At 42.6% G+C, this 18,351-nt stretch overlaps 1 protein-coding gene across 1 annotated transcript in view; it reads right to left on the bottom strand.

Moving 5' to 3' along the window:
- The window catches only part of LOC145408030 (roundabout homolog 2-like), a 345,608-nt gene that overhangs the window by 67,093 nt on the left and 260,164 nt on the right, over window positions 1-18,351 (bottom strand). Inside the window, exons 5-6 of the mRNA XM_080278831.1 lie at window positions 11,576-11,706; window positions 5,607-5,775 (exon numbers count right to left, since the gene is read on the bottom strand). Coding sequence (XP_080134957.1) covers window positions 5,607-5,775; window positions 11,576-11,706 — 300 coding nt within the window. The remainder of the gene's footprint in view (window positions 1-5,606; window positions 5,776-11,575; window positions 11,707-18,351) is intronic.

The raw sequence follows: 18,351 nt of genomic DNA, 5'->3' as shown, positions 1-18,351 counted from the left end.
ACAGACACTGTGTTGTGAAAATATAAACTGGACAAAAAGGAGAGAGATGTAACAATCTGTTATACCCACACAGAAATTGTGCTTATAACTATAACATACAAGAGGATAAAAAAAAATATAACATCCAGCATGGAAGAAAGACTACCCAATATTAAGATGATGTTTATGAAGAAGATACAAGTATATTACTCGTACACCTGAAAACAGAAAGTGTGAAACTGTTGTATTTACGCAAGAAACAATTGTAGTAAACAGAATATAATTTTGTCTTCCATAACGGTTAGGCTGGTCCTTTCCAGTTTAGGTATTTTATTCAAGCAGACGTTAGACGGTTTTGTTTAGCTGCAAGGAATCCTGGCAGTCAGAGAGTTACAGACACTCTTGAATGGTCGTTTAAGCCCGATGATGTAATTTTTTTTAGTTCTACTAATTCGTTACAATTTTTCATCTTGGGGCAGACTAATCAAACCGGAGAAATTAAGTACAACATTAATAATCCTTTTCATTATCAGAGGCTCTCATAAGCAGAATTAAATCATTTGGTAGCAGCAAGAAGAATGTAATAAAAGTAGCAGCTGCAACCCCAGGCTTATCTGAACCAAGTGGACTGCAGGCTAAAGTTGTCTTCAATTTCTGGGGGATTATGGTGGGAACTAAGTGTATTTGTATAGCCTAACCGGGCAAAACTGTATCGCTGCCTCGACAAGTCCCCCTAAAGCACCAACAGCAAGAATAAACTACTAACAGACTTCACAGCGCTGACAGAAATAATCGCCACGCTGTTCTGGGAGTAGTTAGGTATTTCATTCATGCTAACATCAGGCGGTTTTAATCAGCTGAGAAAAATCATTAGCTGAGGGCAACCACAGCAGTAAAAGGGTGGAATGGGTAGATAACTAAACACTTACACAATACTGGATGATGGTGGTGATGATTCTGATGAAATTGATGATGACGATGACGACGATGATATGATGATGATGACGATGACGACGATGATATGATGATGATTATGATGCTGATGCTGATGATAGTACTGTTAATAAAAATGTTAATGATGAAGATGTGATGATGATGACGATGACAACGATGATATGATGATGATGACACAACCACAACTCCCAAACACAGGCATACATCGATGACAAGCACAAATGCATCCTCAAACACACAGTGGATCTCACAAACACAAAATAAATCCTAATTTTTTTCTCTCTTCCTCTTTCTCAAACACACAGTAGCTCTCACAAACGCAAAATAAATCCAAAATTTTCCTCTCTTCCTTTTTCTCAAACACAAATGACATCAACACAAAATAACCTTCCCTCTATGTCTTTCCTTCTCATCGAACAAGCAACTCGCAAACAAACTCATCGACTTCCACTAGCAATGGTAAACACATAAACGCTCGCATAAATAAACCTCCGGGACACACACACACACACACACACACACACACACACACACACACACACACACACACACACACACACACACGTACTTCAAAACACAAATCCGTCCATTCAACCCCCCAAACACACGCAAACCACAATTCTATTACCATGACGAGCGGGGCCAACTCTACTCTTAATTCTTATATTGTCGCTGTTTCTCTCTCTCTCTCATTGTTACTTAACACCGTTCGTCAGTTAAGACGAGTATCAGCCCTGTCATTTATTAGTTTTCGTGTTGTCCGCGCGCGCACACGCGCGCACACACACACACACACACACACACACACACACACACACACACACACACACACACACACACACACACACACACACACACACACACATTGGTAGGTAGTGGGTAAAAACAAAGTCCATGGTAGCTGGAAAAAAAAAAAAAAAAAAAAAAAAAAAAAAAAAAGAGTACGGTAACCTTTATCACTCTCGGAAAGTCAGATAAAACGGTTCATGTCAGTTACCTAAATTAATTCCCTATTCCGTCTCTCTCTCTCTCTCTCTCTCTCTCTCTCTCTCTCTCTCTCTCTCGTAATTACGTAAAGGCCACCTGAGGAAAGCCTTACCCAAACCTCACCTGTGCCGTGCTAGCGACCTACCTGACGGTCACAAACACATTTATTCAACCTTTGCACTATCAGCACCTATTGCCAATTTCGATCCACATTAATTTGAAGACATTTCAAAATTTATGCTTGCTAGCCTATCTCCAAACGTCTTGATTTAGCTCAGGAGAGACCTTTGGAACAAGAAGGGTTAGATGTGGCTAGGTTATCAGCTTCCACTTTCCTCTTCACAATAATACATGTCTCTCCCAAACTAAACACAATTGTGTTAGTGTATCAAGGAACGTCATCGGACTGAATGGGATAAGGACACGACTACAATACTATATATATATATATATATATATATATATATATATATATATATATATATACTGTATATATTGTTCGACTCTGGGCATAGGCTTCACAGCCCGTTACCATGGCCCAATAGTTCTTCGTCCTTACCCCTCCACATGTCACCATCTATTCCCTGCAGTTCGAATATCATCAAGAAATAGGCTATGGAAGAAATTTCTATAATCCCTCCATATAAATAATCTCCTCTAAGCTTAATATAATTGTCAGGTGTAACAAAAGCATGAATCTATTTTAAAAAGGCATCACCTGATTCACTGGCTTATAAGTGAATAAAATAGAACCTTTTCACTACGATGATGTCTCTCGTTTTAGTCTGGCAACCTTGTGATTATTTTATTCCGCTCGAGAGACTTTTCGGACTGGAGGAGTCACAGTTTTGTTTACCCCCATCAAAGAGACGCACTGCCAAAGTTGTATCAAATCGTGTGGAGGAAGCAAAGGTTACTACTGAGAGGGTTACAGTTCACCCAATAATTCTTTCTACCTCATTTACTACGAAATATTTGTTTACTTAATTGAATAAAACCGTTTAGGGGTAATAATAATAATAATAATGATAATAATAGTAATAATAATAATAATTAATAATAATAATAATAATAATAATAATAATTAATAATAATAATAATAATAATAATAAGTAACCCTGGTGAAGGTACTGATGAATATGGCTTCTATACTCTTTACTTTCACTTGGTTTAAATTTGCCATCTCTCTTGCAGGTTGGGCTGTAACAGAAGATGCACTCTAGAATATGATGTTATGGAAAGAATGCACTGCCACAGTGTTGTCTTACTTTACCATCGAACAACACAATGTAAGCTGCGAAAGGACGATGATCTGGACCAAGTTATGGTAAAAAGAACTATACATTCTATAATTATGACGTACCTCCCAAACAGATTAACTCTTGCAGTCTATTGTGATTTACTCTCAGATGAATAAAACCGTATGGCGTTCAGAGGAATACAATATTAAGGATATTCCTACCAGGAAAGAGTTAATAATGATAATATTAATTTACTTTCGGATTAATAAACTCGTCTGGGGGTTGCTGGAACAAAACACAATTTTTTGCCTGTCATATGAAGGCCACAATTGTCTTTCGGTAGCTCTGATGAAATAAAAGACCTCATCGAACTGAAAGCCTTAAACCCTTCAGTATGGTGGCTTATTTTTTTTTCTGTGCTACCTCCAGACGACTTTACTCACTTAACACTATCTATCTACTCTGTTCACTGTAACCTGGTGTAAAACTGTCTTTTCGCCACCATGAAAGTCGAGCTGTAACAAGAGATTAACGCTAGACAAAGATGCTAGTCACATGGAATGTTCATGGAAAGGATGTACAGCAATGTCTTGTCTTATTTTGCTATTGAATCACGGGAAGTATGTTACAAAACATCTAAAAATCTCCGCCTATACAAAATGTGTGAACTATTACTCGTAAAGAGTCAGATATGGTCTTTGTCCTTTCACTACTAGTGCGCTCTCCTAAGGTAAATAAAATCGTCTTGTAATATTAAGTATAAAACAAAATAATCAAATAAATAAGTCTAACATCCCGGTGAAAGAGCTAGGCTATTTTTAAGCTTCTGACAACGCACGTTTTCTTTCTGATGAACAAAATCTGTTTCAGATGTGCAATCCTTCGTTTCGTTGGTATCACGGGTTGATACAGAACTTTCGTCAAATTTCGTTGGAGGAGGTAACGGGGACACAAGACAAAATGATATAATACAGAAAATAATATACAAGGTTAATTAATATATGAAAGACAATTAAAAGCAACCGGAAGGAACGGTGGAAAATATTGCGAAAAGGGATAAAACAAGATAGTCTGTGTTGGTGCGGTGTAGCTGTGGCTGTCGAGGCTGTCACCTGCGTTATTCCTGCACATTCCTGTCAATACCGCCACACCTTACCTTACCTCACCCACACCTCAACCTCACTTCACTCACTCACACTTGCTCTCCTTTAACCTCACATACTTTTCCTCAACCTCACCTCACCTCAACTGGTACCCCTCGACTTCATCTGCTTCTTCTCAACCTCACCTCAGCCACACTAGCTTTCCCTCAACCTCACCTGCTTTCCCCTCAACCTCATCTCCCGCACACTTGCTTTCCCTCAACGTCACCTGCTTCCTCTCAACTCCCTCTCTTCTACCTCATCTTAGCCTTGAGTTTTACAAAGGTTTAAATTTTACTTCAATTTTGTCCTACTTCATGGACGCATCACACTAATATAACTAATACATTCTCTCGAAGTCAAATATTCATAAAAGCAACACTCAGTCCTTAAGCCTCACCTGACGACCTATCTGTCTCTTGTTATTTTACTTTTTACCCCTGTTGTTTAACTTTTTACTCTTATTTTACTTTTTACTCTTGTTATTATACTTTTTACTCTTATTATTTTACTTCTTACTTTCATTTTGCTTTTTACTTTTGGTATATTACTTTTTACTCTTGTTACATTACTTTTTACTCTACTTTTATTTTTTACTCTTATTTATTTTACTTTTTACTCCCGTTATTGTACTTCTTACTCCTAGTTATTTTATTCTTACTCTTGTTATTTTACTTTTCACAAGGGAAGTCTCACAAGGTCTAGGGGTTGAGCGTTTCTCTCAACCTCAAGTCTTAACATCTTACTTAAAAAATACCTCCTCTTAATATACACATGCATAACAAACATCTAACTGAAAAAAAGGCAAATACATACATACTGAATACTGAATACTTAATACACACATAATCCATAAATACTGAACAAAAAATGCCCCACGCATAACAGCACCTTACTAAAAAATATATATCGAGTTAATGCGTATATATGTAACAACTTATTGGAAAAAAAATCCCTATATATACACACCTAACATCTTATTAAAAAAAAAAAAAAACTCCGCTTAATATATACATGCATTACAACATCTTACATAAAATATAACTCAACTTAAAACAAACATCTGTAACTTCATCTTACTGAAAAATTATCCCAGCTCAATGCATATACTACATACATATATATACATACATACACATACACATAAATACATACCTACACAGCCACATCTTACAGAAAACACGGCTCAATACACACACTTATAACAACATCTTACTGGGAAATTAGCTTATTACATACACACCTACTGCACACCCCCGCTTCTTCCTCACTCCCATGCCCCTGTCCACCTCACCCCCCTCACCTGAGCGTGTGGTCGTCGAGTATCTCCGTGCGGTCTTCAGGTAATGGTTCCTTGAGGCGCCTCCAAGATACCTGAGGAGGAGGGTCGCCCATCACCTGACACTCGAACTCCACCTTGCGCTCCGTCAGGGTCACCGTGTCGCGCGGACCTCGTAGAAAACTGGGCTTCACTGTGGAGGAAAAAAAAAAAAAAGGTGTTATTTCTCGAGGCCTCATTGTTGAAGGAGCAAAAAAAAAAATGGACTAACTCTTGAGACTTTACTGAGAGAGAGAGAGAGAGAGAGAGAGAGAGAGAGAGAGAGAGAGAGAGAGAGAGAGAGAGAGAGAGAGAGAGAGAGAGAGAGAGAGAGAGAGAGAGTTAACTACTGAGCCCTCACTGTACAGGAAGATAAAAGGAAAGACTGCCAAGATTTTACTCTGAAGAAGATGAAAAAAAAGGAAAAGATGAGCTGGATTATCTCTTCCAGTCCGGCAAATATCTTCTTTCCTTTATTCTACTCCCAGACGATTTCATTCAGCTTAGCAAAGGTCTCTCACGCTGAAAGGGTTTAGTGAGGGTGTGTCTAACTCCTCTAATTCCAAAAATCTCTCCTAAGCTGAATAAAATCGTCAGGAAGTGGCAAAAATAAAAATGAAAAATAAAGAAATCCCAAGCCTCTATGAATTAACTGTCGAGGTTTCACTACTGAGGAAGAGATCAGTGGATGTAAAAAAAAAAAAAAAAAAAAAAAAAAAAAAAAAAAAAATGAATTAAGACGTAAGACTCAACAATGCTACAATGTTGACGATAAAGAATTTGGTGGAGAAGTGGACGAGGCTTCAATGTGGACGGGGAAAACGAAGATAGATAGATTAGTGGAGAATGGTGTGGAGGAAGAGAAAACAGGTGAATGAGTAAAGGGTGATGTGGAAGAAAAGATGGGTGGATGAGTGTAGGGTGGCGTGGATGTAGAGTGAGGTTAGGTGGGTAAGTGGAGGGATGTGTGAAGAAAAACAGAAAATGGGTGTATATGAGTGGAAGGATGTGTGGAGGAAAAGACGACAGACAAATGGGTGGAGGGAGATGTGGAGGAAAACAGAAGATACGTGGATGAGCGGAGGGAGGACGTGAAGGAAGACAGAAGATAGGTGGACGGGTAAGGTGGAGGAAGACAAAAGATAGGTGGACGGGTAGGAGATACGGTAACGTGGAAATATTGGGAGCTGTAGAGCAGGACATGAGCTGGTGGACGCGTGGGGGGTGAGGTAATGTGGAAATATGAAAGGTATGTCAGTTACAATTAACTCTCATCAATTACCTAAATTCATTCCCTATTCCCCCTACTCTCTCTCTCTCTCTCTCTCTCTCTCTCTCTCTCTCTCTCTCTCGTGGGATTGTTTATAGTGGCTGTATGTGCTGAATAAAGTGGCGACTTAGAGAACTTAATATTGCATGAGTTAAGTGCATAAATCTGCTCACTCATCCACGCTGCAATATGGATGGTGCAAAGGGGAGTGAGAGCTGTCGTATATCCCCACACCAGTAGAGGCTGCTGCACTGTTAACTACCAAAGACGCTTTAACTCATCTAGTACCACGTCTTTGATATAAATCTTTCTACTATCACATGATTTTTTTTTTACACTTACAAGAAACTCTTGCAGTCAATGCGTCAAGCAAACGTTTATCTTAAAGGAGAAAGTGTTTCGAAGCCGAGATTACAGATTAACTGATGATTAACCGATATGCGTATGCTGCAAACGTGCTGCTGAAAGACCAGAAAATGTCTCCAGTGCAGCTGCAAACTACGCTGGTACTCTAATGTAGTTGAGGCATAGACCCTCGTTGCATAGCTCGAACGTCCAATTAAACGGATCATAAAAATCTTTGGAATCCATAATGAATGTTTCATAACTAGCCTGGTATCTGTCCGCATCTTGTCGTTTCATATGAATAACGCTTTTCTTCCTCATCACTCCCTCTTCTGTGCCCAGCCTGTTCTCGTTTCCTACTAAACCCAGGCAAAAAAAAAAAAAAAAAGAAAAAAAAAATCAGACTTTGAGAGAGAAAAACCACTACGACACTCATTATCTTTAGCACCTCTCTTGATCTGTACTTGGCCATCTTATGAAAAGGAAATTTTAGTCACCACTCTTCCTATTTTGAGATGATACAGTACTGGAGTGGAATTCAAAAGAATGATAAACATTAGCATATAGTACATATGTTTTCTTCCATCCTTACCCTCAGGCGAGCTGATAACCGAAACAAACTCGAACCAAAACATAAATCGCTAAAGGCACAGACACAGAGATACACCACAAGTATAAAGAGCAGGTGAAACAAGCAAAAAGAAAAAAAAAAAATCAAATGGAGCGAAACGAAAAAAAGGAAAGGAAAAAAGATGAAACAGAAAGGCAAAAAAAAAAAAAAAACGAAATGTAGTGTGAATAACAGAAAAAAGGAAAAGGAAACTGAAGAGAACAACAAGCCAACAGGGAAAAGCAGAAAACAAAAGGTATATAAGAACAGATAAGGAATGAAAAGCAAGAGTGAAATAGAGGGGAACAAACGACACAGAATTAGCAAGTGAAGCGTTTCTCTGTTACTGCAGGAAATGCTCGTGTCTTAAATTTTTGGCTAAGCAAAGACAACATGCATATCATTCTCCACATAAGTACACACACACACACACACACACACACACACACACACACACACACACACACACACACACACACACACACAGCTTTTTTCTCTCAAACACACTACTTACAAACACATATACATACATACATCTATACATATGGTACGTCAGCATACTCGTATATACACACACAGAAATAAGTCTCTTTATTCTCTCCCTCTTTCTCTCTCTCTCTCTCTCTCTCACACACACACACACACACACACACACACACACACACACACACACAAAGGCTATGTTTACTGCCACTCTCAAGGGAATGTGTTTGACTGACAGCTTGTTGGGGGAGTGGGGATGGGGAGGGTGGGGAGAGTGAGAAGGAAAAGACGGGAAGCGTTGGATGGCTGAACAGAGAGAGAGAGAGAGAGAGAGAGAGAGAGAGAGAGAGAGAGAGAGAGAGAGAGAGAATGGAAGAAAGGGGAGAGAAGGGAGGGTGAAAGACGGGAATAGTGGAAGAGAATGAGGGAACTGAGAAGCCAGGTGATAGAAACGGAAAGGGGAGGTGGCGGAGGGAGGAGGGGGAAGGGAAGGGAAGGTGAGAATGGGGAAAGATGAGTACGGTAAAGTGGAGAGAGTAAAGGAAGGGGAAAGGGAGAGGGAGGTGATACTAAGAGGGGAAGGAAAAGTGGGTGAAGGAATCTAAGGGATGGGGGAGATTAATGTGAAGGGGAACGGTTGACAACTGGGGAGACGGAGTGACTTGGAGTGCTGAATGGGGAAAAGAGGGATGGAAAGAGAGGGTGAGCAAGAGAGAAAGATAGGTGAGAATAGATGAGGGGAGGGTGAAGGCAGGGAGGGAATGGAGGGTGATGGTTAAGGAAGGATGGGGGAATGGGAAAGTGAGTGAAGTGGGAACGAGGTGGAAAGGATGGGAAGGGGGAAGGTATGGAAGAAGGAAAGTGACTGAGGGAAAGGGAGGGAGATGAGGAAGGGGAAGGAGAAAGGAGAGATGCGAATGAAGGGAGGTGAGGAAGGGGTAGGGAGGTGAGGAAGGGAAAGGGAAGTGAGGTTTGGAAAGGGAGATGAGGAAGGAAGATACGGGTGGGGAGGTGAGTGAGTGATGTGAGAGGAGGAGGAGGGGGGAGAGAGGATGAAGAAGAGGAGGGATGTGCAAGTGAAAGGGGAAGGACGGTGAGGGGAGAGAAGGAAGGGGACGGGAGAGGAAAGATGAGGGAAAAAAAAGGGAGAGCGGTCGTAAGGAAGGGAAAGGGAGGTGGAGTGAGGAGGGGAAGGAAGAAGGAAGGTGAGGAAAGGGTGGGGAGAGGGAAGGTAAGGAAAGGGTGGGGAGAGGGAAGGGGAGGAATTGGATGGGAATGGGAAAGTGAGGAAGGGGAAGGGAGACAAGAGACGAGGAAAGGAAAGGTAGAGGGGAACTCAGGAAGGGGAAGAACCTGGGATGTGGGTGAAGGGAGGCGAGAGGAGGGCATGGGAGAGGAGGAGAGGCAAGAGGCAGGGAAGGCTGGTCCGGATAATGGAACTTAATCAAGCAGAGAGCCTCTTATGAGACGAGTGAATGACGAGATGGAGTTGCGTTAGTTCGCGGTCAGGGGGCGTGTGGGGGTGGAGGGGTTGTGTGTGTGGTGGGAGTGGAGGAGGTGAGCGTTGTGGGGGTGTGGGTAAGGGGGAGAATGTGAGGCGGGAATGTGGATGGAGGGGTAGAGTGTGGGGTGGGGGTGGAGAGGTACTGTGGGGTGAAGATGGAGAGGCAGTGTGGGGTGGCAGAGGTAAAGTGTGAGAGTGGTGGAGAGGTAATGTGGGGTGTGGAGAAGGGGTAGTGTGGCGGATGGAAATGGGTGTGGAGGGGTAGAATGAGCGGAAGGGGTGGGATGGGGAAGTAGAGTGTGGTGGGGGTAGGGTGAAGGGAGGTAGAGTGCAGGGTGGGGTGGACGAAGGTAGAGTGCGGGGTTGGGTGGAGGGAGGCAGAATGTGGTGGGGGTGGGGTGGAGGGAGGCAGAGTGCGGGGTGGGGTGGGGGGAGGTAGAATGCGGGATGGGGGTGGAAAGAGGGTGAGTGAGGGGTGGGGGTGAAGGGGTACAGTGTATGCTGGGGAGGACGAATAATGTGCAGGGAGGAGATATAATGTGGGGGTGAGGGGTGTTCTGCTGGGGGTGGGTGAGGTTGTGTGGGGTGTTGGAGGGTGGTTCTGAGTGTGGCGGTGAGGAAAGGGGATACGAAGTGTGGAGACTGTGGGGAACGCATGGAATATGAGGCTCGTGAAGACTGTGTGTGTGTGTGTGTGTGTGTGTGTGTGTGTGTGTGTGTGTGTGTGTGTGTGTGTGTGTGTGTGTGTGTGTGTGTGTGTGTGTGTGTGTGTTTTATGGGGTGTGGGTGTTGTGGGGTGTGGGTGTTGTGGGGTGTGGGTGTTGTGGGGTGTGGGTGCTGTTGGATGTGGGTGCTGTGGGATGTGGGTGCTGTGGGGTGTGGGTGCTGTGGGATGTGGGTGCTGTGGGATGTGGATGCTGTGGGATGTGGGTACAGTGGGATGTGGGTACAGTGGGATGTGGGTACGGTGGGATGTGGATGCTGTGGATGTGGGTACGGTGGGACGTGGATGCTATGGGATGTGGATGCTGTGGGATGTGGATGCTGTGGGATGTGGATGCCGTGGGATGTGGATGCCGTGGGATGTGGATGCTGTGGGATGTGGGTGCTGTGGAATGTGGATGCTGTGGGATGAGGATGCTGTGGAGAGTTGGTGCTGGTTATGTGGGTACGGTGGGATGTGGATGCTCTGGGATATGGATGCTGTGGGATGTGGGTGGAATATGGTGTGCGTATCGTATGGTGTGGGTCAACTAAAGCAAATGTTTTTAACTTGTGGGCTAATTTGTTGTCGCTGTTTTTATTGCTGTTACTGTTGCTAATCTCTCTCTCTCTCTCTCTCTCTCTCTCTCTCTCTCTCTCTCTCTCTCTCTCTCGGGGGACTTTTGGCTAGAGTCATAATAAAACCCCAATGAAAATACCTTAGCTGTCCTCAATGGGCTTAAGTAATGTCAAAAAGAGAGAATAATGTGGGTGAGCGGTAGTGAGTGCGTTGTCTACTGAAAGATGACTGCTTTACTTATGTCAATCAAAGACGTGGTGAATAAGTTAGTCTTTAATGTTATCATCATCATCATCATCATTTGTCAATAATAACAACAATAATGCTAGAAACAATAGCGACGACTCTAACATGACCACAATCACTACCAACACCATCAGAACACCATCACGATCACACCAACGTATTCATCACTACACCACACCACCACCACAACACCATCACCACCCTCGCTACTCACTGTGCACATAAAGCGTGATGGGTTCCGTGGTTTTGGATCCAGCCAGGTTCCACGCCTCACACATGTACACCCCGCCGTCCACCTGCTGCACGTGTTTAATCAGCAACGTGCCCTCGTCCACAATCTCGTGCCTGTAAGAGAGAAATAGCAAAGTTAGGAACGGGGTAAAATTGTTGAGAATATTATCAGTATCGTAGAAAAATGATTAGGAACGTAGATAATCTTCAGTAACGTGTCCTCGTCCACTGTCTCGTGCCTCTACGAGAGAAATGGTAGGATTAAGAACATGGAAAATAACTTGTAGAAAAATGATTGGGAGGGTACAAAAATTATCAGTGATGTGCCCTCATCCACTGTCTCGATCCTGAAGCAAGGGAATTATATCAGAACTAGGACGGGGGTATAACAGCATTGAAAATTATCACTACCGAAGAAAAGATTATCAATAACGTGCTCTCATCCACTATCTCGTGTCTGTAGGAGAAGCAGTACCATGGTTAGGAACGGGGAATAATTGCATATAAAATTATTAGTAACTCTGGAAAATTATTAGTACTGTGCCCTCGACCACACCTTATATCCTGCAAGGGAGAAAGTACAAGGTTTAGGAATACCGCTGCAAAGAATATTATTAGTAGTGTTCCTTCGTCCACTCTCCCGTGCCTCATGAAGAGAAATTACTAGGGTCAGGGGAATGAAATATTTGGACAGAAAATCAAAGTAAAGAAGGTCAACAGAGGAGAAAAAAATTGGCAGTGTTAAGGATGGATAATAACCGCAAAGGAACGAAGTTAAATAAAGTTACTACACAATACAAGTAGTTAGCAAGAGTACATGTAGTTAGCAAGTTTCTATGGTCTAACTGTCCTGAAATAAGTGATATATAAAAATCGATCAGCAAATAAATATACGAAAAAAAATAAATGAAATTTTTCGATAAAAGGCAAATATGCATAAGAAAGTGACCTCCTGCAGTATGGCAACATCGATATTGTACTTTATCCTTAAAACCACCGGACGATTTTCTTCAGCTTAAGGGGGATTATTCGAACCGTATGAGGTAGATATAGTCGCGATTAACCACTCCACCGCTATAATCTTTCCAGAACTCAACAATTCTTCTTTGTGGAACGAGATCTTATAAAAACGTCCCCATAGTACAGTAATTAAAATCTATCAGAACATACCCAAAGTCTGTCAGCCTGTCAAAATACATATAATTACGTTAATATAAAAATACACAAGCCAAAAACAGTAATGGTAAAAAAAAAAAAGGCGTATATATATAAAAATAGTAAAGTTGATAAATTAATCCTAACAGAGCAATGGTAAGAAGGTGGCAAGTGATTCGATAATACTAAAACGAGTGAAGACAAGCACAATAGACGCTGACAAACATCAAGTAAATACTAATGCACTCCAAAACATACACGTTGAACTTTGACCTTAAATTGTGATCTTGGTATCTGATAGATTATTCTCAATATCTATTCCCTCTGTTCTTGCCTTACCCTCAACATTTTCACCAAGTTTGGTCTAACTATGACTCTTTCTAAAAGCACAGTGGGTCAAATCCTTGACCAGCCGTTAACCATTTCACCAAGCTTGGTGAAACAGTCAACCGTCATTACTTTGTGACAAAGTAAGATGCTGAGATGCGTCAGTATCGAAATGGTAAAATTTTATTTACATACAAATATATCTACATCTATCTATCTATCTACCTATCTATCTATTACACTGTCAAAGGCAGTGGAGAAAAAAAAAAAGTGAAAAATGAAACAATGTTTGAGTAATATCAAAATGAGTTAAAAAAAAAAAAAAAGTCAGACAGTAATTAACAGTGATAAAAAAAAAAAACTATGAAAGGTGAGGTGTCAAAGAGCAATAGTAAGTAAGGTACTAATAGCAAGTAAAAAACAATAACAGTAAATAAAAGGAATATGAACAAGTCGAAAAAGTACCAGCAAAAAAAAATTAAGTAATCATAATACGGGGAAAAAATATAAAAAACTTTGTGCAGTCCATCCCATCGCCGCCACCACCTCGTCCAATCAACGGGAGTGTAGAGAGACCCCAATTCCTTTCCCACGCCTCACTCCCCAACCAAAATCCCCCGTAATCCCCCTCCATTCCTCCCGCTTCCCCGTCTCCCATCCCACCTCATCCCCGTTCCCCTCCCCCTTATCCTTTACCGGGCGGCTCATCCTCATCCTTATCCTTTTCCTTATCTTGGCTTCATCATCTTGGGACTTTTTCTTCCCAATACATTTTTCAATTCTTTCTCCTTCGCTTTCTCAGTATGCATTTTTTTTCTCCCTGACTCTGCCTGCCTGCCTGCCTGCCTGTCTGTCTAATACACTTTTACTCTCTCATTACACATTTTTCCAATCCCCACTTCCTGTATACAACTACCATCTGCCCATACTGAAAGGTGAGCTGCAACGAGAGATCAACAATATGATGTAATGCTAATCGTGAAGAAATGTTATGGAAAGGCTATACATCCGCACTACTGTCTGATTCCGCCAGTAAGTACGAGAAATAAGCTATATAGGGACAAGAGTCTCAGCCAAGCTATGACGGACGAACTCTAAATCTACTTTCTTCCAAGAATATTTCTAGCTTATTTTCTTTCTTCCCACTTTCCACTCCTACCCATTTTCTCAAATTATTTTTTCACCTTCTTCGTACTTTCCCATTTTATTTTTCCTCACCCTCATTTTTTTTTTCTCTTGCCCACCTCTCCTACTTTTCCAAACCTTCAGTTAATTTTTTCCTCACTGGTGCAGATCAACACGATCTCTCTCTCTCTCTCTCTCTCTCTAACTTTCCTCTCTTCTTCCCAGCCTTCAATTCATATTTTATTCTCAAGGATGCCAATCAGCACGTTTGGTTTCACAGCCGTTGGTTTGCTAGTTTCCCACTCTAGTTCCAGTGATACAGTATTAAGACCTACCAACTGCGGCACTGAAAACTACTGTGAAGTCAGAACCTGAGAAGAAAGCCGGAATGAGCACTACCACCTCCACACCATCAATCACGAACATTTCTCATTCTTCCCCGAACATCAAAGAGTTATACCTATTGACTATTCCTCCCCCTCACACTTTACGGCTGTGTAGTTCATATTGCTATATATCCATTTAAAATTTTCTTCACATAAGACTATGCACTGCAAATGCCAGTGAATCTTTGTTCGTGATAGGACACCTGGCAAATAATATACCTGAATACTTTAAGTGAAACAGCACTGGCACAACAAACGACACGTATAAAATTTATCCACTGAATCTGCGTATACATACATACACACACATATCCTCATATCGGTGTTTTGAATTATAAGTATCATCAAGACGAGCTCCACATATTATTAAGGAATTATTTAAATATATCCCCCCAAAACAAAGTCTACGCCGGGATGACGAAAGAAAGGGGGATATTATTAAAACTGGGAGCGCCTGTGTGTGGACAAGGCACCAATGTTTTGACAATAGTTTCTGACACATGTTGCTGACAGAACACGTCTGACCTTCTTGTGTCACTGCTGACTACACTGTGTAGTGTGGGATGCAGGTACAGGTGTTCCATAAATGGCCATCAACGCTTAGGAACTTGCTTACATCTTCGCACTCTCAGCAAAATCCTTACTTCTGATGTCGTGATTTTTATTTTATTCTTGCCACCTTCAGAGGATTACACTTACCTTATGAAAGTCTTTTGAAACTGGAGGTTTAAATACAAGCTTCATTAACCCCAAGACCACTAGATGTCTATCCTAAACAGAGCAGCATTGTCTGGTGGTAGGAGGGAGATGGAAAATTAGGTCATCGGATTCAGTGAGACAAATAATACAACCATTCGGACATTTGATCTCGCTCGGAAATTCATCTTACTTGGTTGTTCGGACGGTTTTTCTTGGCGTGTGTACGTGTTGGCTCGAGCTGCAACGACTGTCAAAGCCACCTAATATGTTTACGATACTAACAGAAATTTATCTTCGTTTTTATCTCTATACTTTTCTTGGCCTCCGCTGTTTACATCTTCTCTCTCCTTTCCTCTTGAGCCAACACCTTTCTTCTCAGATGTCATCACTTCCAATACTGGTCTTGCATGTTTGTTGTTATTGCTGTTCCTCCAATTATCCGTTACACCTTTGTCATCAACTATCCTTCGTCACACACACACACACACACACACACACACACACACACACACACACACACACACCAGCTCCCCGAAGGCTCCTGTTACCCGTCCCTGCTGCAGCATCGCATCGGACTTTTGATCAAATTTCCACACTGGGCCGAAACAGCTGATCCTACTCCCCCCCCTCCCTCCTCCCACCTCCCTGTATCCCCTCCCCCCACCCCTCTCCCTTGGAACAGCTGGTCGAAGGCTAGTCGTGCCCTTCAACCTCCAGGCATCCACCTGGGGGGAGGGGAAGGGAGCGAAAGGGGCAGGTGGTAGGAGACAGGGGAGGGGGAAAATGGCAGGCAGAGGGGGAAGCCAGGGGGAGGGGGAAGCCAGGGGGAGGGGGGGCAAGGGGTAGAAAGAATAGGGGCAGAGAAAGGTAGGGAGGGAAGAATTAAGGTAAACGTGGTGGAAGAGGGGAGTGTGAGGGCGGACAGAGTGAAGGGCGAAATGGTGGCAATGAGGGGGCGACGGTGGGCGGGGGATGGGTGAGACTGGGGCACAAGGTGGAGGGGATTGCAAGGAGGGTGAGTGGAGACAGAGGATAGGCGCTAGGGGACAGGGGAGGGTTAAATTGGTGCAAGAGAGGGGGAAATGGTTACAAGGGAGGGAGAAATAGGGACAGTAGAGGACAAGGGATGGGAAAACTGAGGGCAGGGAGAGGGGAAATACATGCGTGGAGGAGGATATTTGAGACGGGATGAGGGAAATGAGGGTCAGATGAGGGTGGCAAGGGGGGCAGGGGTTGGAGGACAGAGGCTGGGGGGCAGAGGGCGGATGGAAGAGGGCAAGGCTTTCGGTCATTCCTGGCACGTCTCAAAAACCCTCTAGCTCCTCTCTTTGGTCCCATCTCACCGGACCGTAATAGACCTAAGGAAAGAAAAAATGATGCCTTCCCTCTCTATTCACCATATTGAAATCCTAATCTTGGCGGGGAGATATTCAGTGGGTGGATGGATGGATGGATGGATGGATGAAGTTCGTGTGCCAATGGTCTTATCATTTATTATGCTGATCTGGGTTCGGGATTTCTGCTTTGATTATTTTTTCTTTCCTCTCTCACTGCCCCCTCCTCCCTCCCCCCTCTCTCATATTTTCATCTCCTTCCGAAATGAAGATCTGATCCGTGGTTGGTCATTGCCCTCCCCCCCCCTCGTCTCTCTATCTCTCTCTCTCTCTCTCTCTCTCTCTCTCTCTCTCTCTCTCTCTCTCTCTCTCCACGCTCCATTGCTTTTCATTTTCATTCTTATTTACCTTTCACCCGACCAGTCTCTCTCTCTCTCTCTCTCTCTCTCTCTCTCTCTCTCTCTCTCTCTCCAATCCTTATCTTCCCTCACCATCACCCCTCTCTCCCTCTCCCTTTCTCCCTTATCTCTTTCCCTCATTACTCTTCATACATTCCTTCCAGACCAAGCGCTTCATTTTCATTCCTGTGTTGCTTCCTTCTTCCCTTATCTATCGTTTACTCTCTCTCTCTCTCTCTCTCTCTCTGGACTTCAAATCTTTTACATTTTAATCTTGACACCACAGCACGACTTTACTTAGCTATTAAAACACGTCTGGCAGTAAATACAAAAGAACTTCACAAACCCCCATGGTATATGGATCTCCATTTAATTGAACAAAATCATGTGCCACCTCAGAGACTATAATAAAAATATCATACTGTAAAATTTAACTGTAGTCGTACCCCTCAGTTATTTTTTTGTCGTTCTGTTATTTTAGACGATTTCTGGTCATGCTATATTATATTCTAGTTTGGGAGAGACCTTTTCTACTCCTTGAAGCCTTCCAGAATATGTTTTGTTCTTGCTATCCAAAGATGATTTTATTCGGATTAAGGCAGATATCAACTGGTGAAAAGATTAACCCAAACTGAAAGACGAGGTATATTTTGTAATCCTGCCATCTTAGGACGATTTTATTCAACCTGGGAGCGACTTTTTCAACAGGAGGAGTTTGGCACAACCTTCTTTAATCAATTCAGGACTAGAGGGTTCTTCAGTGTTAAATATAAGCGTTATGCAGAAAGTAAATCTAAAATCATCAATATGCCAGTGAAGTGATGGGGTAAGACATGACTTTCGGAGACCCCTTCCACTGTCAGGTCTCCCCTAAACTAAGTACAATCGTCTTGCGCATCAGGAATAAAATTACGTCAGTGATTTAAAGGAATTAAGGGAGACATTTACTAACGAAAGGCTTGCCATAGTGGCCTCGTTCGAAACTTCACCATAGCCATCTTAGTCTTATCACTAATGCTTTGAACTGCCCACTACATTGAAGGCACAAATAATTATGTTTTCAACCCTTGTCCATGTGTGTTTACTGGCTCTCTCTCTCTCCCTCCCTCTCTCTCTCTCTCTCTCTCTCTCTCTCTCTCTCTCTCCGAATTTAACCATAGTTCAGCATCAGAATTGTGGGCCTCAACCAGTCAGAGGTATTTTAAGCTTCCTATTTACCCGAGTTAATAAACAGCCTATTAATTCATTTATATAAATTCTCTCGCATGTCAAGGCAGTGGGATGGTGGGGGCTGGAGAGAGTGAGGTGGTGGGGATGGCTGAGGGGAAGGTGGAG

The sequence above is a fragment of the Coenobita brevimanus genome, chromosome 75 (genome assembly GCF_032717465.1).
Source record: "Coenobita brevimanus isolate Jiangsu-jjx chromosome 75, ASM3271746v2, whole genome shotgun sequence".
Lineage (NCBI taxonomy): Eukaryota > Metazoa > Arthropoda > Malacostraca > Decapoda > Coenobitidae > Coenobita > Coenobita brevimanus.
Note: the sequence above shows the minus strand (reverse complement) of the source record. Positions and strands in the feature narration are given on the sequence as shown.